The sequence below is a fragment of the Macaca thibetana genome, chromosome 2 (assembly GCF_024542745.1).
Source record: "Macaca thibetana thibetana isolate TM-01 chromosome 2, ASM2454274v1, whole genome shotgun sequence".
NCBI classification, from domain to species: domain Eukaryota; kingdom Metazoa; phylum Chordata; class Mammalia; order Primates; family Cercopithecidae; genus Macaca; species Macaca thibetana.
The window spans coordinates 34,266,915-34,291,981 of NC_065579.1; the positions used below are offsets into that span (position 1 = coordinate 34,266,915).

General features: G+C 39.5%; 1 protein-coding gene across 3 annotated transcripts in view; it reads right to left on the reverse strand.

Annotated features, from left to right (window-relative positions):
* CPNE4 (copine 4) overlaps positions 1-25,067 on the reverse strand; it is a 505,143-nt gene that overhangs the window by 14,999 nt on the left and 465,077 nt on the right. For all 3 annotated transcript variants that reach the window (XM_050777959.1, XM_050777962.1, XM_050777971.1), the window contains exons 11-14: positions 21,171-21,304; positions 12,380-12,434; positions 9,111-9,162; positions 6,630-6,763 (exon numbers count right to left, since the gene is read on the reverse strand). In XM_050777959.1, the coding sequence (XP_050633916.1) occupies positions 6,630-6,763; positions 9,111-9,162; positions 12,380-12,434; positions 21,171-21,304 (375 nt within the window). The remainder of the gene's footprint in view (positions 1-6,629; positions 6,764-9,110; positions 9,163-12,379; positions 12,435-21,170; positions 21,305-25,067) is intronic.

The following is a 25,067-nucleotide window of genomic DNA, read 5'->3' on the forward strand; positions in this document are numbered from 1 at the left end:
ACACATCTACAGCCATCTGATCTTTGACAAACCTGACAAAAACAAGAAATTGGGGAAAGGATTCCCTATTTAATAAGTAGTGCTGGGAAAATTGGGTAGCCATAAGTAGAAAGCTGAAACTGGATCCTTTCCTTACTCCTTATACGAAAATTAATTCAAGATGGACTAGAGACTTAAATGCTAGACCTAAAACCATAAAATCCCTAGAAGAAAACCTGGGGCATACCATTCAGGACATAGGCATGGGCAAGGACTTCATGTCTAAAACACCAAAAGCAACGGCATCAAAAGCCAAAATCAACAAATGGGAACTAATTAAACTAAAGAGCTTCTGCACAGCAAAAGAAACTACCATCAGAGTGAACAGGCAACCTACAGAATGGGAGAAAATTTTTGCAATCTACTCATCTGACAAAGGGCTAATATTCAGAACCTATAAAGAACTCAATCAAATTTTACAAGAAAAAACCAAAGAACCCCATCAAAAAGTGGGCAAAGGATATGAAGAGATATTTCTCAAAAGAAGACATTCATACAGCCAACAAACACATGAAAAAATGCTCATCATCACTCACCATCAGAGAAAAGCAAATCAAAACCACAATATGATACCATCTCACACCAGTTAGAATGGCAATCATTAAAATAATCAGGAAACAACAGGTGCTGGAGAGGATGTGGAGAAATAGGAACACTTTTACACTGTTGCTGGGACTGTAAACTAGTTCAACCATTATGGAAAACAGTGTGGCAATTCCTCAAGGATCTAGAACCAGAAATACCATTTGACCCAGCCATCCCATCACTGGGGATATACCCAAAGGATTTTAAGTCATGCTGCTATAAAGACACATGCACACATATGTTTATTGCGGCACTATTCACAATAGTAAAGACTTGGAATCAACCCAAATGTCCATCAGTGACAGACTGGATTAAGAAAATGTGGCACATATACACCATGGAATACTATGCAGCCATAAAAAAGGATGAGTTTGTGTCCTTTGTAGGGACATGGATGCAGCTGGAAACCATCATTCTCAGCAAACTATTGCAAGAACTGAAAACTAGACACCACATGTTCTCACTCATGGGTGGGAATTGAACAATGAGATCACTTGGACACAGGAAGGGGAGCATCACACACCGGGTCCTATTGTGGGGAGGGGGTAGGGGGGTGGGATAGTGTTAGGAGATATACCTAATGTAAATGATGAGTTAATGGGTGCAGCACACCAACATGGCACATGTATATATATGTAACAAAGCTGCACATTGTGCACATGTACCCTAGAACTTAAAGTATTAAAAAAAAAATAAAAGAAATAAAACAACCTGATAGTCATACTACCACATTGAAAAACTTTAGAGTCATAATGCAGAGGTCAGGAAACTATTTTCCGTCAAGGGACATTAATAAGTATTTTAGGCTTTGTAGACCATAATGGTCTCTGTCACAACTACCTAACACTGCCACTGTAGTGTGAAAACAGCCGTAGACAATATTTAAAATGAATGGGAGAGGCTGTGTTCCAATAATATTTTATTTATGGACACTGATTTTTAATGTCACAAAATTTTCATATGTCACAAAATATAAATACTATTCTACTTTTGATTTTTTCAACAATTAAAAAATCTAAAAACCATTCTCAGCTTGCAAGCCATTGAAAAACAGTTTAGGTTAGTTATAGTTTATTGACTGCTGATCGAAACTAGTGGTTCTTAACCTGTCTCTGTGGACTACTGCAAGATTTCAGGCAGTCTGTAAACTTGAGGTAAATTACATTTTTATTTTCACGGATTTCTAATAAAATTTATCATTTTTTCACTATAAGTATAATGAACAAATCAAATTAATATTAGTTTTACTTGTGGCTCAGTTATTAATTAAAAAACAGATATTTTCCTGTTATATTACAGTACCTACATATATTTCAATGTATCATTTATGTTTAACACAACTTAGAAATTACAGAATTATTAGACTAACTGCTGGTTCTCATAATTTAATATATAAATAAAGAAGCATTGTATTACTATATTTATGATGTCTCCATCTTCCTTTTAAAAAATATTTTGCTCACCGCATTTTAATATAATTGGTTTACTTTATAATATGGGTCTTATGTTGCACATTTAAAAACACTTCTGGCTGGGCGCAGTGGCTCACACCTGTAATCCCAGCACTTTGGGAGGCCGAGGTGGGCGGATCACGAGGTCAGGAGATCGAGACCATCTTGGCCAACATGGTGAAACCCAGTCTCTACTAAAAATACAAAAATTAGCTGGGCGTGGTGGCGCATGCCTGTAATCCCAGCTACTCGGGAGGCTGAGGCAGGAGAATTGCTTGAACTAGGGAGTCGGAGCTTGCAGTGAGCCGAGATCCTGCCACTGCACTCCAGCCTGACAACAGAGCAAGACTTCATCTCAAAAAACAAAACAAAACAACACACACACACACACACACCACAAAAAACCACTTCTGAGAAGGGCTCTATGAACTTTACCAGCTGCTAAAGGGGTTTGTGGAACAAAAAGTTTAAGAACTGCTGGCCTGCAGAGATTGTCAGGATTCTGGAATCTGATCCTGCCAGGTTTAATCTAGCTGAAGGCACCAGGCTGTAGACTGCAGGATCAAAACCTGATGGAAATTTCTGATAAAGCAAATAATAACAGTTCCTTCTAAAGTCACACTGGGAAAATGCTCATGGATGAAATATTACAGTCTTTGCATCTACTTGAGGTCCTGTTTAGATAAAGAGGGGCATTTTTTTTTTACCTAGAAGAGTTCCACAAAATCAAGGGGAAAATCCTATAGCAACAGACTCCCTGGCACAGCTTGCCGAAGATGTTCAAGTTTATGACTCTCAGAGATAACAAGGGACTCTGGACCACAGACTTTTCAAAGAACAGGAGAAACCTCTGGGGAAAAGCATATGTTCTTGATCTATAGGGGTAATTTATATGGGGATATGTGGGTTGGATGCTTCTTACATTTGGTCCCATTTAATGACCTGTCCTTTCATTGCAGACCCAGCTATCCCTGAGGGAGTGAGTGATGGCCAAAAACTCATGCTGTTCTATATCAGCCTGAAATCCAGACCTACCTTAGTTCTGTTCTCATTTTAGCCATATGAGTCCTGGTACCCCAGAGGGGATGAGATCATCCAATTTTTAACCTGGGCCCCGGGGAGCCCTTAGGGATGCCTTGGATGCTCTTGAGGATAAAGGAGTTAAAGAGAATGGATAAGTTTCTGACACTACTCCTTAGACCAAATTTGGTAAGAATAGTGTATTTTTTAAAGTCTATTTTATATGTTAGGTTTCTAAGCAAGTTATCATTTGAAGAATTGGTTCTGGTGCTGAAAAAAGAGGTTAAAAAATAAAATAAAATACTGGTTACATCCAAACCTTATTCCTAAATCTTGCATCTATGAAGGTTCAAATTTTCTCCAAGACTTCTGTGGTAGGAAAGAGATGCATTAGGGGAAGCCTTGCAGGGTCCATGCACTGGTGGAGATGTTGGTCTATAATCCTGAGAAGTGTTGGTGGTTGACCAGGTGCAACAGCTCACACCTGTAACCTCAGAACATTGGGAGGCTAAAGAAGGAGGATTGTTTGAGCCCAGGAGTTTGAGACCAGCCTGGGCAACATAGCAAAACGCCATCTCTACAAAAAATACAAAAATTAGCTGGGCGTGGTGGCACATGCCTTTAGTCCCAGCTATTTGGGAGGCTGGGGCCAGAGGGTTGCTTGAGCCCAGAAGGTTCAAAGCTGGAGTGAGCCATGATTGTGCCACTGCACTTCAGCTTGGGTGACAGAGCAAAACCCTGTCTCAAAAAAAAAAAAATTAATAGTGTTCGTGGTTTCTGAAAAGAAGAGGAAAGATGAGCAGAGAGCAGTCAGGATTTTCTTAGCTTTCACTCCTGGAAAAGACTTGGCTTGGATTAAATCCTCAGCATCTCTGCTGGACAAGATCTCAGCTTACAGAATGTCTCTGCCCAGCATAAAGGCTAATATAACCACAGTTGTACATATTCACTATTCTAAAGTAATTATTTGAAGTAACACACTCTTAGCTCCCCAGGGTCTCCAGTCCTTTTCATAGTCAAATCACTGGTTAGTGACTTCAAGAGCATGATGTAGTAAACAGAGGAGATGAGAGAACATGCAGCACAGATCAGGCCCATTTGTTTCTTATGGTTAGCTATGGGTCACCTGATGGATGTTGGGTAGGAGATTGGAACTGTGGTCAACTATGTAAATAAAAGGACATGGAAAAATTATGAGTCTAAAACAAAATTTTGCTTCAAACTATTCCTATTCCCTTGTAGGAACTGCTCATGTCACTCAATGACCCAAGCCCGGAGTAGCTGAAGATGATAATGAGATGTAGGGAAGGGCCAGTGGACTGAACCAAAGGCATGCAGTGACTGTTGTTCTCTCTAGGGACCTTGGGAATTCAGATCTTTTCAAGTAGGAGAGGCTTCAAATTACAATGAAAACCGGAACACTATATTTTCTGGCATATAAGATGTGCAATATTTAAGATACACACCAATTTTACAAAAGAAAATGTAAAGTGCTTTTCATCATATACATATGAAAAATAGAGTGGTTTTATATGCATTCTTTAAATAAGTATATATTAAGCATGTACTGTGTGCAGGCATTGTTTTGTGTACTAGGGATACTAGTGAACAAGTCTTATTGCAGAGCTTCCGTATGAAAGTAGAGAGACATAAAATAGACAAGTTAGTAGATGCACCTAAAGTGTTTCAGATGGTGATGAGTACTAAGAAGAAAAGTAAAGCTGAGACACGGTGTGGGTGGGTGGGTTGGCTAGTTTAGATAAGGTAACCAGGGGGAACTTTCAGAGGGGTTGAGAGTTGAGCAGAGATGTTAACACAGTCAGAGAATGGATCATATGGAGGTTTGGGTGAGAGAAATCCTGGCAGGGGAACAGTAAGTGAAAAGGTCTGTTGGTGGGAATATATTTGGTGTGTTTGTGGAACAGCAAGAAGGTCAGTGTGGCTGAAATTTAGGGAGCAAAAGAGATAGTGATAAGAATTAAGATCAGAGAGGTAGGCAGAGATTAGATCCTATAGTGTCTTCTAAGCCACATCAGGGAATTTAGATTTTCCTCCAAGTATCATGAAAAGTATTAGAGAATTTAGAACAAAGGAATGATGTAATACTAATTTTATTTATATATATATATATATATTTTTTTTTTTTTTTTTTTTTTTTTTTGAGATGGAGTCTCTGTTGCCCAGGCTGGAGTGCGCGAACACCAGCTCACTGCAAGCTCCGCCTCCCAGGTTCACGCCAGTCTCCTGAATCAGCCTCCCGAGTAACTGGAACTACAGGCACCCTCCACAACCCCTGGCTAATTTTCATATTTTTAGTAGAGACGGAGTTTCACCATGTTAGCCAGGATGGTCTTGATCTGACCTCGTGATCCGCCCACCTAAGCCTCCCAAAGTGCTGGGATTACAGGCGTGAGCCATTGCACCTGGCCAATACTAATTATATTTTTAAAGGATCAATCTGGTTTCTGCATGGAGCGTAGATTATAAGTGGGAAAAAGTTAAGGACAGTAGCTAAAGGGTAAAGCGGAGTCAAGGGGGAGATTTTAACTTAATGCAGGAGATATTATTGAATGAGCACTTGTTAATGAGAATAAGTCTTCAGTACAATGGGAAGTAGAAAGGAAAACAATAGATGATAGGAGAAGAGTGAGAATATAACCGCAGAGTCAAAGTTCCTGGATAATTCAGAGGAGATGTGCTCAAGTACACAAAAGAAGATGCTGACATGAGTTAGGAGCATGGTCCTCCATCCATTCTAACACAAAGGAAGGCTGAGAACATGCAGACAGTGCAAGAAGGTTAAATGAATTGATGTAAGATGATAAAGGAGTAGTATTTTTTAAAATAAAAACTCAGTACCGAGGATAAAATTAGAGAGCAAACTTCAGACATTGGTAATATTCTACTAAATCTGGAAAAAAATCATAAAGCTAAAAAGACATGTATTAATGTTATTATTAAAATAAATACATAAGGTATTATGGTAATATATTTACTTCTAAAATATTAGGGGCAAAACTGAAACTGTATTCTTGGTTTGCATTTTTCTTAAGAAAACCAATAGAATGTGAAACCAATTTTTGCTGTGATGTTTAGCGCTGCACCGCTTTACCACCAGGAGGCAAAATCATCCATTGTTTTACTTCTGTGGTGCTTTGCTTCCATCTGTAGTATGGGTACCTTGAAAAGCAAGCTTATTTTTAAACTTTTCTTTTTTCTTTTCAAGGGCAGGAGGTGGATATGACATACTTTAGTGAATATAGTGGCTTCCACTGTTGAGTCTCTCCTATGTTCAGACAATGTGGTAGACATTTGACATGTGTCATCTCCTAGCCTCACAACCCAGCAAAGATGGGGTGGATTATCCCCATGTTTCAGATGTCAAGACTGAGGATAGGAGGAGGTTAAGTCACTTGTCCAAATTCACACAGGTAGAAATGTTGGAATTTATTTTCAGAGTGAGATGGATCTTATGGCCAATATCCAGGTAAGGAAGAGTAAGCTCCCCTTAAAAGGCAAATACCCCCTCCTTACCGATGCCTCCTTGGTGTTAGTTTCCTCTGACGCTGACTTGGCAACCTTCTGGATGATGGGGGCAATGTTGGTGGGACCGTAAAGTTGGAGCTTAGGAAGACAGCTCTGATAGGCTTCCACAACTCCTTGAATTCCTGAGGTGAAATTGGCAAAGATCAACAGTTCCAGAGTCACTCCAACTATATTTATAGCCAAACACATGCAAAAGTGAAGCATTAAATTTCCCAAATAGTCCTTATCAACATCACATTTATGTTCTTAAGATAAAAAGGAATACCACATTGCTAGTGTTGCTTCCTCTTTCCCCACTGAAATCATTCTCCTCTTTGAAAACTGAAGTCAAAAGCAACCATTTTCACAAAATTTCCCTTATTATCCTACTTTATACATAAGATTTCATTCACTCCTCATAGCATAATGAAATAGATGCTATACCCATTTTATAGGTGAAGAAACATAGGCTTAGAGATGTTCAATGATCTGCCCTGGGTCACATAGCAAGCGTGTTCAAGACTCAGGATTTAAACCTGGGTCTGCCTGGCTCTAAGGACTGTGTTCTTAGCCACTAGCAAGCCAGCTTCAATGCTGCACTTGTTTCCACACAGTCTTGTTGACTCTAGTAGATACTACCTGTGCCCTCTATAAGAGTCAGGAGTTCCCATGACCATCTCTCCATATATTATACTCTTTGTGGGCAGGAATCATGATTTACTTATTTTTTGTATTTCCCCAAAGAACTTAAGGCAGTAATAAGCAAATGTAATGCTCACCAAGTGTGTGATGAATGAGCCAAGTGGCTGATATACTCATCTTCTGGGTGCTGAGTACAGATAAGTGATGGTTATCATCACGGACAACCCTTCATTTAAAGGGGGGCTTCCATCCTGAGGCCATATGAGCCCAGGAAATAGAAAAGGATGGGACTCTGCCAGGAGAGGCAGTCCTATCTATGCAGCTTCTCCTAGCACTTGATACATCTTGACTGCACATTTCATGTTATCATTCTGATCCCACAGCAATAATCTCGTTACAAATGATTTTTATTCAAATGGCTCCTCTTGTTGTCTGTGCCTGTGTGTCACTTGCCTTTCCCTATTTCTGCTCATCCTTCTATCTCTTTCTATTCTGAAACAGCACATTGGTCCTGTTATCCACACAATCCCCTCCTGAGATTGCTCTCCATAACCACCACGCACTGCCAAATAGCTCTTGAGTATTTCAGATGAGCAAGTTCTGTTCTATTCTGCCCTACATACATGCTCCCAACCTCATTGACAATCCCGCACCCACTTGGCCCTGCCCCAAAGCCTATCACTCTAAAGACAGATGCCAAGTCATTTGGCAGTCTGGTTCTGAAATTAAGCGATGCTGAATAGAAGCTCCTTATCTTTTTTTTTGGTTCTTGAGTTTTTGCCTAAGATAAGCAAGTTTGATTTCCTCTTGAAAAGTATCAGGCAGATGAATTCTAAGAGTATAAAACAGGTGAATACCAGGGTTTATATTTCATTCTGCTGTGGGGGAAACCACTCTTATGGTTTCATAATGGGGGTGGTTGGGGATGAGGAAAGTCTAAACCACAGAAAACTGAGGGTGAAGAATACATTAGTGGAAAAAATGGCAGAATGGAGATTGGGTCTTGGAGGTTACTATGTTCAGACTCAATGGTATTGATAACATATTCTTGGCCATTAACTGCTAGATGCCTTACACACTCTACTGGATCTGAATTAATCCTGATTTAGCCTCCTTCCTCCTTGACAAGAAGCAAGAGAGAGATATGGACATTTCTAGTGCAAAAATGTCTTATGATCTTCGTAGCAACATATGTACTTGGCTCTGTTACTTAGAAAACAGAAAAAAATCATTCTAGAACAAAATTTATTATAATTATCATCATGGTTTCAGTATCATTATTTTGTGAAATCATGTTGGAGAATTCTGGCTGGAAACAATGGAACATGAACCAGAACCTTTGAGCAGACTTTCTCTGGCACAAAGCCATGATGCCGCTTGTTCAAACTCACTGAGGCCATGTCCTTGACCGATATGCCGAAAGTGGGAAATTATTTCCATGTTTCCCCGTCTCCTTATATTGGAACAGAGATGAAGTTGTAAAAAAAAAAAAAAAAAAAAAAAAACACTTGGAAAACAGAAAGAGAGACACTGTATCACTGCCTACCAGGTGAAGTTTCCTTTATTATTATTATTATTTTGGCCGGAGGAATCCCAGACTGGGATCAACATTATTACTGTAAACTCAAGACCTCTTCTGCATCTGTCTTTTCCAGTTCTTCTTTTCCTGCTCTGTTATCATGGCTTTCTCTTGCCTGTGGAGTAGCATGGTTTATGTGGATACAGAAAGCCTGCTTCTCTGCTATGGACAATCGTAACTAATATGCTACACCAGTGGAGAGAAACTAAAATGGGAAAGGTGCTAAGGGAAGGACTGTGACTCTGGTTTTCTTTCACATTGTGCTTTACCTGCACATTCCGGATTGTCTTCATTAAAGTTGATTGCAAAGTCATGAGAGACCTAGACACCAATTAAAATGTAAGAAACAGGAAGAAAGGAGAATTACAACTTTAATCCAGTAAGAAGGCACTGGGGTTTAGAGTTTGCAAACAAATGCCCATTACATTCATTATGTGTTGAGCAGCAGGAACCATTTCAAGCCTTTATACAATCAGTCTGAGATGGAGGGTGAATTCTAAGCTCCCTGTGGAGTTGAGGTGACAGGAAGATTTTCTAGACTCAGATAAATGCTGTCAGGAGGGGAGAATAAGACTTATAACAAATCCAAGAAAAGATTTCAGAAAGATAACTTCAAATAGCTGCTAGATAGAACTGGCCACAGACTGGAGGCTTAGATTTGGCTGAGCTCCATTTGGACCCAGTGATTAAAACAAAAACAAAAACAAAAACAAAAAAACTCAATAACCCAAGCTGTCTGCTCAGGATGGTGATGGTTATAAAGGCTTCAGCTAAGCAGCTGACACTTAAGAATCATTAACGTGATATGTAGAACTACAGGGCAGGAGGATTTTCACATACCTACAGGTAAAACAGACTGCACTCTACTTTTGGAAACATAATAAAGTAATATACTTTGTAATCTTTCAACACAAATTCCTCTACCTGGCAGAACCTATGCACAAGGTCAAATAACATATTGTTTACTTTTTTCTTTCTGAAAACCTGATAAAACAAGATGGATGTTCTGGCGTCTGGACATTTTTATTGAATCATTTGGTATTTTATGGATAATTTCATTTCAAAGGATATTTCCAAGCTCTGACTCTTTTGGGTATCTATATAAAATAGGTCACTTAAGATACCTCCTTTCTTAGTGGGAGGTGATTGGTGACGCTCTCGGCGCTTATCTCGTATTCCCTTGCTCTCAGCACTTCCGGGCAAGCCAGTTGACTTCCAGTCATCTTATTTACTTTGTTTACCTTAAGTTTTTTCCGGGCCTCCAGGGCCTGTCTTGCTTGCCCAAGTGACAGGCTAAAAGTGACCCTTGGGAGTAATCAGTAATTAACAGGAGATGATGATGTATACACACCCCAGCTCCCTTATCCCCTGGGGTCCATGTGAGCTGTACATTGCCTCCTGGGGTTCTTCAGCAGAGTTAAGCACCAGTTGCCAACAGCGGTAACTGACCTGATGATATACTCTACACTGACTTCCACTTCTCAACCTCTACTGTGGTTTCCTCCGCCTTTCAAATAAACTACTTGCATCCAAATCCTTTTCTCAAGATCTGTTTCTGAGAAAGTGGAAACTAAGACACAGGTGCTTGTGTTTCCGTTTCAATGCATACTCTGAGATTTTGTCCTAAGAAGTAAATTGTGGCAACCTTGTAAATTCTCCGGGGGGCACCTGAGCTACTCAAATCATCAGTGCTTGTCTGAGGAATGGCAGAAATTAGGCATGGAAAAGGGGTATTGAAATATATTTGGGGACCAGAAATGGGGAAATGTGAGAGATGCCCGTGGAAACAGGAAGAATCAGGGGATTTTGCTGACAGGAAGGATGGAGTTAGGGGATCAAGTGAACAAGAGGACTTCAGAAAAGAGCAAGAAGGATTAGTTACTCCAGGAAGGGAACCAGAAAGACGTCATTTGTGAGAAAAAGGTATGGTGCATAGCTCTGTCCTCAGCCCTGTTGGGCCATCCTGAGTCTGGGAGAACACCTGGTGGGGATGTGGTGAAACCTCAAGAATCCCTGGGTAGTTGGGCTGATGGCTATTGAGCTATTCAGCAGCTCTATGAAGAAAGTAGGCATTCACCTGCTTACATTCCAGGTTTGAAGGGGCCTATATCTCCTCAGCTCCAGCTTATTCTTGTATAGGTCATCTTTTAATCTTAGTGTTGCCAGGCCTTTCAGGTTTTCAAGAGAAGACAGCAATGTGACATTTTATATGCAATTGCTGAATTCGTGTTTTAAAAGTGTGTCAAATATACACATTTGTGGCCTGAATAATGTCTACAGGCCACCAGTCGATAACTCTTGTTCTATATTCTTTCTCTCCACAAGCTCTATTTCTAATAAATGCTTCTAGAATTACGTAGCTATGCCCAGCAGGAAGGCCAGTGTGGAATACAAGGCAAAAAAGAAGGACAACAAGTCAGGGAGACATGCCGTTCCACCCACTGTTCACTCCAGGAGCAACAGGGAGATTGATTTCCTCTTTCAAAAAGGATACGTAAGAGGAAAGTCCTTTATGTGATGGCTCTAGTGAGGGAGCAAATGTCAGCATCTACCTCCTGACCGGTGGCTCAGACACAGCCAGTAAAAGAGAAATTGAGGATTGGGCAATGTTGTTTGTACTTAGCTCAGACCTCAGAGGCACTGGTAAGGTGGAGGCTGGGGCAGGTACCCTGCTGTCTCTCCAAGGCCCTGCCCACCTAGTGGGCATGAGTTCTCTGTGGAGAATGTTCTACAGGAGCGTCTAGAATATCACGGTAGTGTCTCAGCCTCATCACAGTGCAAATTTATCTACACACAATCTTTGCCTTTTTTCAGTCATGAGAAATCATAAAAACCAAATAGGATTCCAATGTCTTCATAAGAACATTTCAACTTTCCAATTCTGTAAGTAATAATTGTTCTTTCTTCACAACTTCTCTGTGTCTCCCATACAAGACTTGGACTTGGAGACTTGGGATAAGGAAGCTTGTAGACTCCATTGTCATGGACTTTCCCAGCTGGCATTGCCAATATAATTCTATTTCCTAGGGGATATATGAATGGATAGGTTCTGAGCCCCTGGAGATCAACATCCTCAGTGTTTTCTCAGACTCTGACCACATTTATAAGAAACTAAACAATGAAACTCTTCATCTGGACCTCTGAGAAGACCCATCCAAAATACCAGGAGATAGGGTTTCTGTTTGTGAGAAAGTGCAGACTAAGGCACAGGTGCTTGTTTCAGTTTCAATGCATACTCTGAGATTTTGTCCTAAGAAGTAAATTGTGGCAACCTTGTAAACTCTTTGGGGGGCACCTGAGCTACTCAAATCATCAGTGCTTGTCTGAGGAATAGGAGAAATTAGGCATGGAAAAGGGGTATTGAAATATATTTAACCCTGGGGAGTTAATCTCACTGATTCTGAAGACCATTTCTGACTCTTTAGGCCTTACTGACATAGTTATGTCAGAGTCAAGAGAGTGAGACTGCTGTGAAGAAAACCCAAGTTATCCTTTGACCACAGCAAAGTGGAAGAAGATCCCATCTCCACTCACTCACCGTGTACTCTGGAGGTATCCTGGCACCAAACCCAAAGGCAGGGAACATTTTGTCACTGAAATCAAAATGAAAAAAAGAAAAAAGAAGAAGTTGCTTCATTTATTCATTTAATGAGGAAGAAAAACATGAACCTGCATTACCAGGTTGCTAGGCCATGTTGCTATGCCAGTGCTGGCTCATGCTTCTTGATTATCTGTGGTGATGGGGGTAGCAATAGCATGGATAATTAAAATCAAGAAATAACCCCTTAAGTTCATTACAGTCATTAGTCTACAACTTCCTCCCTTATTTTTTTTTTTTTACTAGATTCTGTTCTAAGAAATAAAATGGCCCTACCCTTTCACCAATGGTCTCCACTTCAATTTCAACTTTGTTTCCTTTGAAAAGTGACCATGAACTAGGTAACTCTTATGGTTGACTGTGTTAGAACCTTTTGTATGTATTAACTTTTAAAATACTTACAGGGAGAGATTGTTATTCCCCTTCTGCAGGTGGGGAAATGCCTTGAGAGGTAAAGTGTCTTGCTCAAGATCATGCTGCTAATTAGAGCTAGAGTTCCAATACAGACAAGACTGAATCCAAGTGGATATTAAAAAGCAATGGGGCCAAGTGCAGTGGCTCACTCCTGTAATCCCAGAACTTTGGGAGGCTGAGGTCAGTAGATCACTTGAGGCCAGGAGTTCAAGACCAGTCTGGCCAACATGGAGAAACCCCATCTCTACTAAAAATACAAAAATTAGTCGGGCATGGTGGTGCACTCCTGTAATCCCAGATACTCGGGAGGCTGAGGCATATGAATTGCTTGAACCCCGAGGCGGAGGTTGCAGTGAGCTGAGATTGCACCATTGCACTTCAGACTGAGTAATAGAGCAAGACTCCATCTCAAAACAAAAGCAAAAAATAAGCAGTGGAAAGCTTGTAAGTTTGGCTAATTTGACAGAGCTTGGTTCCGTCTACATGACTCATTGTACCCACCACCTTATCACATACAAGTGGTGATAAGTTATTTACATGTCTTTTCTTGTTTTTTGAACTCAAAGAGACACTGTCTTTGGTATTAAAATCTTTATATCTCCACTATCCTCTGCCTCAACTGCCCCCTGCCCCACCATTTATTATAGTATTTGTCATAGAATGTGTGCTCAATAGTTAATGAGTACATAATCCGTGAATTTTAATTATTAAAATGTGGCTATGAAAAGAAGGGAGGATTCTTGTGAAACCCTGAGAGAGTCACTTACATATCTTTTGGTTTGAGTTATCTTATGCACACTGGAGTTTCTCTCTTAGTTATTCATTCACATATATTGGATCTTAACTCTAACTTTACTGTACTAAAGTTGATAGGATGGGGAAGAGAATAATTAACATTTATTGATGCATACAATGTACCAGGCCCCTGCTAGATGATGTACCTACTTATTAAATTCTCACACAATCCTGGAAGCTTCACCTACTTGTTATTCCCATTTTACAGGTAAATAGAGCCTCAGAAAGGTTAAGTGGCCCATGGTGATTACCAAGGAGAATTGTGTGATTCTAAAGCCCATGTCTTTTCTGTTATTCCATTATAATTTAATGATTATGTGATTTTCTACTGGTACTTCCAGTAATCTGACCCCCTGTCTAGACAACAAATAAGACCCTCTTTAATCGAATATTGTGCTGTCGGGTGGTTGTCGCCATAGGGCTCTTGGTACTTCCAGTAATCTGACCCCCTGTCTAGACAACAAATAAGACCCTCTTTAATCGAATATTGTGCTGTCGGGTGGCTGTCGCCATAGGGTTCTTGGCAAGGACATGTTTTTCTCATGTCATCTACCTTTTATTTCTTCTCTCATTAAGAACTTAACTGAGATTTGTTCTTTGGAACAATTTCTACATTTCTCTGTTCTTGGTATATTCAGTCAATTCAGGTTAGGGCTCACTGTCGTAAACATCTGTAAGGAAGAAGGGATGAGCCCCACCAATCCCAGGCTGACAGAAAAGTCAAAGTAGCAAAGCTATATTCTCCTTTATCACCACCTGACTGATTAAGAGCTCATTACTAGCCAATGATGGTTTTGACAAAACTTTACCAAAACATAGCCAACTGTATCGAATTTGGGATTAGGGGTTGGGAGATACAAGGAAGCTTGAATTCTTTGAAATCAAAATCTAAATTCTCTGGAAAATCACCAACTTCCGCTTCTCCTCACTGTTGAATCAATCCAGGCTTTATGGTGCATTGCATCTAGCAGGTATTAGATAAGGTATTAATGTGGGTAAACAGACACTCACAACAGCTGATGAAAGATTAACTATAGATAGGAGAAAATATACTTCTGGTCCTTGGACATACTGAAATACTTTGCCTCAGCAATTCCTCCTTAAACAAAACAAGCATGGGCGGGTGTGAGAAGAGATCTGTGAGGGGGATTTTAGGGTACATTCTAGTTAAGTATGAAATAACACTTTTCTGGGTGGAGGATGGATCCTGGTCCTTCACACTCGAAGACGACCCAGAAGTCAAAATAGAGAAACTGGGAGTCTCCACACTCTTATTTTCTTTTTTGATGAGTTTAGGCGGGGTAAGCTCTAACATTCCATCCATTTCTAATCCCTATGGTGTTCTAGCGTTAATGATATTCTTTTTATACTTTCTAAGCCACCCTTGGGGATTCAACGTTTGCTGACCATGATGCATTGTTATGTAATTGAGTTTCAAGAGTAGGAAGATAGGGAAAATGCCTCACCTACAAGGGGAATAATTAATGAGCCAGGAGGGATAAATTCTCTGAACTTAGCCACCAGAAAGCCTCTAACTAATAAACACACTGAAGAAAAAGTTTTAAGCCTAAGCACAATGGATTTAAACATCCATTATTTCTGTTTTAAAATAAAACTAGGCAGAGAAGAGTCTTATTATACAAGAAGTAAAAGAAGGCAAGTTGAGCACAAAAGAAAGCATTGGTATACTAACACTTTAAGAACTCAAGATTGGATCCACTCAGCACCCAGCAAAGGATCATTTAGCAACTGTTGGAAAAATGAATGACAAAGATGGACAATCTGGAAAATTCAGGGCTATATTACCACATGGGTAAAGGCAGTATTTCTTATAACCAGAATATTATAAAATACAATTTTTAAAAAAACCCTACATACTTCAATGGTAATGAATAACTTGTCCTAACCTTCTTAGGGAATGACTATTGTCAAATGACCTCCAGATGGAAGATTTATTTTTAACCACCATTTTCCCCTTTCTGTTAAGGAAGATTTTGAGATAAATCAAAATGTTAATAAACGTAAAGAAAAATTACTGTATACATAAGGAAATGAAGCTCAGAGCAATATGGCATCTCAGGGCATGTAGACATTTAACAAAAACTGTTCTCTAAAGCAGAGGTCTTAAAACTGGGGTATCTGGAAATGCAAAGCACTTCTGGGGATATGAGAACATGGCTTTTTTTTTTTTTTTTAAAGGAAAATCAGTATTCAGTTCCTCTACATCCATATGTATTTTTTGCTGAAATTGATCTTCTGGGAATGCCTGTGATGGAGAGACCTGTTCTCCATTCATACCTTCGCTTTCACTTATCCTTCTCTTTTACCTATTCTGAATCTTAACTGTCATAGTCCATTGCTCCAGAGCGTAAAAACTCTGTAGCATCATATACAAGAATAATTCTAAACATGAATGATTCACTAGGAAAAAAAATCCTTTCGCAAGTCAGGTAGTTGCCAAGTTTTGCTTTAAATAAATTTTGGCAAGTGCTGATGTCAGCTGGTAGATCATTGAAGAAAACATTTTGATGATTGGCCATTATGTAATTTTTTTGGTGTATAACTTAAACCGGAAAGAATTGAGTAATACTGCTAGTCAAGTTATTATTTCCATATACTTATTTATAAGAACAGGTTTTCTTGTATTTACATTGATAAGAGCGAAAAACTGAGTTAGAATTGATGCTCGACTCTCCCATTTTAGTAATAGGTACCACTCATCCACAGGTCTATAAACTAATTGGAAAAACACCCCATTATCTGTTTCAGTAAGAGCTGATTTCTGATAGATTTTTATAGGCAAAAATTGTGAAATTTCTAGTACATTTATGTTCTTTTGATCAATTATGCACTAGGAATAATTGTAATAAAAACTCAGATTTTAAAAAATACTTTGAATTTTAGAAATTTTTAGAAACTAAAAAATTTTTAATTCATATTTTTATTACAGAAATGTACAGTGATCTAACAGAATTTCAAACCAATTTTATTAAGACACATTAGGATAAAATTTGGGGGGAAGATAATGGAAATATAAGTTGATGAAAAGGAAGAAACAATTACAATTCTCAACTCACATTGAAGAGCTTGCTCGTTTTTTACAAAATGGATAATGGTGGATATCAAATAGTTATGGCGTTTAGATTCTACTTCACACAGTCACAAGAGTTATGTAAGAGTTTTATTATAAAATGTCCAAATTTACAATACATTAGAATTTTCATTCTTTGTCACTATATAAACTCATGATGAAAAATGTGAGATTTCAGTGAAAAAATGTGACAGCTATACATTTTAATATATTTTTTTAAAAGTACATGAGCAAAAATATTTTAAAGATCATTGGTCCAAAATGAACTTTAGAACTGACACTATAGTTCTGTCTCCCTTTGTGTTCAGATCATTTTTAAAACATAAATCTAGGGTATTAAAGATAATAGCCTCTGCCATTTATTGAGTATTTATAACAGGTAGAACCTGTGTTAGCTAGCTGCTTTATATCTAATCCTTATAACTGCACTGCAAGGGAAGTGAGATACATCCTCAATTTACAATGAAGAAAACCAAGGCCCATAGAATGCACATCTTATGACAACAGAGGTAGCAGAGTTGGGGTTTGAACCTAGGTCTACCTGTCACCAGTTCCCCATGCTCTCTCTATCATCCCTGTTGACTCTGTCCTCATAGAAGGCTTGTCTGGTCTAATGATTCAGAAAAAGGAGAACAAATCCACCCACATTCTAGTAACAACAAAGCTGAAGGCCAAATTCTGATCAGTCCAGAAATTATTATCCCCAGGACTCCCTCCTTGACCACCACTCTTCACACAAAGGATAGAGTTAGCCCTTCCCTCTTTTATACAGTTCCCATCCTGACACAGGGCAACAACTCCCCGGCTATGCTGGGCTGTAATTTATTTACACGTGTTTCTCCCCCATGAGACTGTGGGCTACTTGGGGGAAAATTGTGCTTCATTAATTTTTCTGTCTTTACAGCTCCCCATGAGGCATTTGGGGCTTAAGTAGATGCTGCACAGGACCTCAGCCATTGCGTCTGAGCCAGCTCTCATGAGTTAGCACTGGGTCTCAACCCTGGATACCTAGCAGGATAAAGAATTCTAATTTCCAGGATGCACACCAGACAATTAAATCAGAGATTCTGGGGTGGGGTGCAGGCACCGTCACATTTTAAGTCTTTTCGAATGGCCTCAATGTACAGCCAAGGCTGAGAACCACTGACTGATGGAGCGTGGAAAAGGTAGCGCTGTGATTTGAACTGTCTTCTTATCACTAAGCAACTGCTCTACACTTGCAAATACCTGTCAGAATTGGTTTCAGTTCTAACTTTGTCTTCTTAGACCACAACTAGCACACCATGGAGAAACCATGCCTTGGTTTCTGATATCTGTATCATTCTGGGGTAGACACTTCTGTAAAATGGCAATCCATATTTCCAAGAAATGTACATATTCAGTTTCTGTACTGTCTTGATAGCAGATAGACTATGCTTTTCATTAGAGAACATTTCAGGTTTTCAGAGACCCATATCCCTGCTGGCCCCAAGGAAAAGGTGTCACCTTGGCTTTGAGCAGACGAGGGAGACCAGGATTCAGGAGCTGGAGAAGTGCTCCAACTTGAGCTTGTGTGGGCCTGTGTGTGTGTGTGCACATACACGCATGTGTGTTTTTGTGTGTGTGTACAAGTAGTTGTGCTGGGGTGGGTGGTCAAAGGCAGAGGAAATGAGCAGCATCATCTCCTTCAGAGGCTGAAGGACAGATAGGGCAGGCAGGCTTGAGGATGAGCTGTCTGTGGGAAGCTTTCCTTCAAGGCCATCCTGAGAAGAGTTTTATGCATCTCTCAAGCTGTTCTACCTCATGGATCACCTCATAATGACCTGGTAGCAATGACTGTACAAGGCCAAAAGAAAACTCTCAGCTGCCAGGGGCTGGGAGGAATTTCTAAGGCTCATGGGGATTAGAAACCTCTGTGTCACTGCAGGAGGGGGAACAATGCTTTCTGTCAGTTTTTATTCAAGTGTTTCTTTTTGAGCACCAACCACACTGACTTTGATGTGAGAATAAATTAATTCCAGAGCCCCGACTTGAAATTTCCTGACTCTGCCTGTCTATTGTCTATCCACCCACACAAAAGAGGAACAGCGGAACCTTGTCAGTTTTCAAGTGAGCAGCTTGCAATACACATTCTTCTAGGGAGTTTTCTTAAAGGAGCATTGGAGTTTTTCAATCTTCCTTTTTCTTCCTTAAGTATTTGCCCATTTTAATGTTGAGCTGTTTTCTTTATATGGAAAAAAGAATCGCTCCACTGAGCTGTAGAAACTTGATTTTCTTGGTCAGTTGGGGATGATAACTTCAATCTTACTCTATTAAAATTTTTAAAACAATCATTTATGATGATTCTTCATGTAACTCCTAAGGTTTCATATCTTATTTTTATATTGAATCTGCATTTTTGAGGGAAGAAAACATGCCCCCCAGACTTTGTCTGGCTCACAAAGGAATAAAAGCTTTGCAAGGTATACATGCCACTCTGACTATAGTCTCTGCATTTTGCATGTGAGGCAATCAGGAAATGGAGACGTTCAGCACCTTCTTCCAGATCATCCACTAAATCTGCTGCGCAATTACAATAAGGGCTCTGAGGCTTAGTATCTTAATTTCTGGAAAACCCATCAGTCTTCTCTTTGTAATTTATTATTAGACTGCCTTCTTCCCTGCAGATTCAGAGTTAACTTTTTAATTAAGCGTCGCATCTACTGTTTGACATTTGTGTTAAGTGCATTTACCTACTTTATCTTTTGCAAGCATTTCAAGATTGAAAAGTTGAGAATCCTGAAGATACTCTCCACCTTCTTGTCTCTCAACATGTACACACATTATTATACTAGATTACTAATGTGTGTGTGTGTATCTGTGTGTGTGATATAAAGAAGGAAGAAAATTCTTGTTTTTGTGTCTTGAGGACGTTTGGAGAAGTTTCCAATGTGGTGGATGCAATTGGCCAGTCTTTTCTCTCCCTGTCCATCTTCATATGACATAAACCTCTCTAGGAACCCCTTGTCCCACCGCCTGCACTGGGGCTTGAAGAAATCAGTGTTGAAATTCAAGTTATCTTCATAGTCAATACCTCAAGATTAAGTATAAGAGGTGTTTTTCCAACAGGATAATTTAAAATAACTATTGACTTATTTCCTGGATGTACAGGAGAGGAAGTGTCAGCAAGGGCCTGAGTGTTTAAAGCTCTTTGATTTTACTGGGCCTGTTCATTCATTCCCCAGCTGCCTTTGTACTACATTTGAGTCACTGGTGATGACCAAGCTGAATCCAGAGACACAGGCAGGCAGGAGACTGACTACACTTTTCCCATTACCCTGTCCTATTAGTTTCTCTGTACATTCTAGTCATTAGAACGTGTCATTTCCTAAGGTGTGGAGGATAACAGGTTTTTAATATGATTATCACCAAATATGACACTAGAAATAACAGAAACCATGCTATCTTACACAATTCCTCTGAAACCTAAAGGATAGAGTTGCTTTCTTTATTTTTCTAGTTTGAAAGGTCAGTTTGTCGCTGCTCATTACTAACTAGCCTTGGTTTGCAATCATACCAGGGAGTTAACAGATATTTACACATGTTTATATTTACATTGGTTTCACTTCAAAAAGCTTTGCTTAAGCAAGCACCTAAATTCCTTTACTTCATTCTAAAGCTACTGGAAAGGCAGAATACATTCAGTTTAACGTAATTTATGTGAGATACTCCCTATAGGGAATTTTCTTGGTAGGAAAGGTCAATATTTATGATCAAGTAAGAGTAAATAGAATATTGATTTGATCTTAAAATCATGTTTTCTACATACACACATGAAAACATACACGCACACCTGGCTATATACATGTGCCACACCCTCTGCTGAAGTTACCAATAGCTTTTGAGGTCAGTGAAGCATAGTGATTATAGGCTAAGCTGTGGAGTGGGTAGACCTGGGTTCAAGTCCTGCCTCTGGCTATGTGATAGTGCACAAATTACTTAACCTCCTGTACAGTATTCCCTTCTTTTAACGAATACATACTATATAAGGGTTAACGTGAGGATCAGATGTAATAATGTCTAATAGATCTGCGCTTCTACAACTCTAAAGTACACACAAATCATCTGGGGATCTTGTTAAATGCAGATTCAAATTCAGTAGGTTTAGAATGCTGCTAGTGCATAAGCAATTTTGAGTAGCAAGGCACATGCTAAGACTTCCCCAAGTGGAAACCAAAATTGCTATCTAATCATCTTGCAAGCCAGTTAAGAGAAGGCTGGGAAAGGATTTCATTTGGTGACCAACGTGAGCAGGGTATAAACTTAGTTTTTCTATACAGAGGGGATGAAACTTTTAAGCCACTACATGAGGAGCTACTAGACTGAATTTCCACTTTCTGCCCAGGATCAGCCAAAGACCATCTGAACCCACTTGAGAGATGATAAGGCTCCAAATGTCCTGAAGCCTCTTACCTGTCATAGTCTTGGCAAATCTCCCCGACAGCTACCAAAGCTTTCAGATACTCATTGGGTTGGTAAGGGTGGATGTAGTGCAAGGAACAGCTGTTCCTGGGGTCCCCGTTTGAGGCAGTGAAATCTATAGCTACCTAAAAGAGAAAAATACAAGCAAAGGTAAATTTAAAGTGGATGCATCTCCTAGGAATTGTGATCAGCCATGAGAGAGATCTGGCCTTGGGTGAAAAACAGTAGCACATTACATACTCTGCCAATAAAGAAAGAGAATAAATTAATTCGCTTGAAAAACTAGTTATTAATTTGGTTGAGGCCATTTCTGCAGTCTTCAATCTCCCTCCCCACCAGTGCCCACTCTTCTCCCTGTTTAAATAGGAACTTGAGATGGACATAGATCAGAAAGCCCAGATGCTGTTGATTCATCTCACCAGGCAGCAAGAGTAAGGATAGACTATCTGCCCTCCAATTTCACAGTTCACTCAGAAAAGACTTCTATGCTCCCTGGGCAGAACAATTCTATCTACGGGGCATAAGTAAGATCCCTTAAAACCAAATTCTGTGTTAAAGATACAGTCTTCATAGCAAAGCCATTGTCATATTTCCATGAGTGGCCAGATGCAGAGAGATGTGTTAGAGTGGTTATAACGAATTTTCTGCAAGGAGCAGCTCCATGTAAGGCATTCAACATTTTGGTTCCCATTCATGTAAGAACTCCTGCCTACAACAAAGAGGATGCCTGAATGTTATCGCATTGTAAGTGGGAAGTGGAGATGGGAAACCTGTCTTGCCACTAACTAGTCATTTATCCTTCAACTTCTCAAATTTCTTCTGACCCCCAGTATTATAATCATGCAAGTCAAAGTTGACTCACTGAACACTTCTTAATAACAAAAGAAAGAACCAAAAATGCTTAAGCCAGAGGGTGTTAAAATGAGAAGAAACATTTCTTGTAATTTCCAACATCACCTCCATCTAAATAAAAGTTAACCCAGCAAAAATCTCTTTAAAAATGCCACTTAAGCTTCGAGGGAAGAAGGTTAAAATAAAAAGCCATACAGGAAGAAAGAAATGTTTATGTTGCATAATTCCATTTCCTTCTGGAGTACAGTAGAATGCATTCATTGGCTTACTATGGCCGAAAGGCTCTATTTTCTCATATGATCTTGGGAATCATAATGTTATTTGTGTTATATTTGGTAAATTCCATTATAACAAATAACTGGAATGCCCCATTGGATCTATGAAGGTGGGACATTATTTCTGAAAGGACAGAGAAAACATGTCATGTGTTTGTTTGTACTTCTTAAGGTATAAGTTGATGGGGAAAAAATGTTAGTCACATCTGATATTGTACCCTGCAATCAAGTCAAAGTGACTAGGAAAAGAAAAGCAATAGGCTAACAGTAATTCATTTATAGCCTTTTTTCTTTTCTTTCATGAGATTATATTTTCATCTCTGTTATTTTTTTTCTTTTTCTTCCTTGCCTTTCCACAGAACTATGTCAAAAATAAAGTTAGGTAGGATTCAAACTCTGTTTTCAGAATATCCAGACTTCTTAAAATCAGGGGATGCCTACTGATAAATGCTAGTACTAAGAGTATGTAAAAAAAAGAAAGAAAGAAAGAAAGAAAAAGGTTATGTGAAGAAAACTTGCAGTTCTTCCCTGACCCTTAAATGCCCTTACTTTGGATAAAAAACGAAAAAAGACAGAAATAATCTGTGTGTCAGGCACTGTGCTAACTGTGCGTGACACAGAGGCATGATATTACTTCATTTATATGCATGATATTACTCCATTTTCATGTGACATAGGATAAGAGGGCTTGGAGCTGGGTTTAAATCCAACTCTATATGGTTCCTTTCTACCTTTCTCCATTATGCCATCATACATCCAGGAAAACATGCATGTCTATGACCAAAACACCAAGACTTCTCATGGGTATAACTATTCCAATAAAAAATGGAGGAGATTTGGCCTGGAGGTAGGGATTCTTGCTAGGAGGCAACCATGACAATTTGGGGAAGCATTGACTTGAATAAACTCTTTGTGACCAAAATGGTTGTAAAAGTTAAGACAAGGAAAATTGAAATATGTGTGTATGTATGTTTGTACACACAATAGTGAGAGGATTGCTACTGAGGATGACTGGAGGTAACCCAAGGACACCAAAAAAGTCCAGTGTCTTCTGAGATGGGTTTATCCTGAAGGTGAGAGCCAACCCACCGGGAAAAAAAAGGAAGACCATAGGTGAAGCCCTTTTAATCAAGGACTATGATGAAAAGCTGGTGGGATGGAGGAACCTACATGCATTTTCTGAACGAGAAGGAGGTGAAAAGCACTCTGGGATCCACCCATGAGGCCTCAACAAGATAGAGATCCAAACACAGGCAGATAATTCCAGGAAAATTTCTGAGAGGAGCACTCCAGAGATGTTTGAGAGACAATGTTTGAGAAAACCATACCTTTGGGGGCCTCCTGGGTTTACCAAGCTCAACTCACAGACACCACTCTCAGCCTTTTACTCCTATTGGTACATGTTTAAGGAATAATGGCACCTTGAATAGGTGTACATAGTGTTTAAAAGCTAAAAGTAATGCTGATAAGGGCAGATGTAAAGCCACCCCTTTCTCTTCCACCAAGGAAGGCATGTTAGTACTCCAGGGAATTCTGGAGAGTGTGAAGATGTTGTTATGGAGATTACCTTGATTCTGCTTTAATTTATCTAAAAAGTGAATCGTTGGCAGGTGCTGATACTTTATTATTAATAACAAGTGCCCTGTGGCCCACCTCACTTCTATTCATGATGCCTTTCATCACGGATCAACACCTCCTTACCTCTGAAGGCATCATGCTTCTGCCTCTTGATACTGAAGTTAACAATCTGTCCCATGTGCTGGTTGCCTGACTGAGACTCCTGAAGTGTTAAGGGTGTTCTGTGATGACAAAAACATGCTGGTGTCTTGATATAAAACTAGAAAATGAAATCAGGTTATATAGGCCAGAGGAAAAAATTCTGTAAAGAAAAATGGCTGCTTAAGAAACATTCCTAGGCATTGGCAAAATTCTCTGAGCATGCAGGCACCTAGTGACAGCATCCGAGCCCCAGTATATCACCTGCATAAATATGTTATATCTAGATAAGTGTGCATAATGTCTGGATAAGCATACATAGATTGTGGCAACAATATATTTTAAAATAATAGGAAAAAAAGCATATAATAGAGCTGGAGATGGGGTGAGACAAAAAGAAGTGCCTAGTTTGTAAAACCCAAGGAGGCACTCACTCTCAGCGCGCCCCACACTTGTAAAATCCAGAGTGAGAGTCTCCTCAAATTTTGCACCCCAGGTACGTCTCTTGCTTTACCTCCAATACTGGCTCTACTGTGTTATTTTCATTCCTATCCACTCTTTGTTGTCAGACTTGGAATAATTTTCTTATGCTTAACCAGGGTGCAGCAAAGATGATGGTGAGAAGGAAAGAGTGATTGAAGAAAGTAAGGGTAGAAAATGAATAGGATTTTTTGACCAATTGAATGTGGAGTTGGATGTCAGTTAGGGGAAGAGAATGGCCAGGTTTTGGGGGGACAGAAGAGGGTAATATATTTTGAAGATAATGAAACAAGGTACAGGCTAATGTTAGAAGGTTAGTATTGGGCTACCTGTTCTTGGTGCTACTATATAAACATTCAAACGTGCCTGGTGGAAATTTTACTATTTCTTTTCAGGCAGGCCTCTAGGGTTTCCACTTTTCCCATGGCAATGGCCTCTATGTCTGTGACAACAAGAAAGGCCACTTCATCTCAGGAGATCATCATATAGACCTGGGGGAGGGTATGAACTTAAAAAATTAACTGATGAAAAAGGAAATAGGCTTATGATTCTTACCATATAGCCC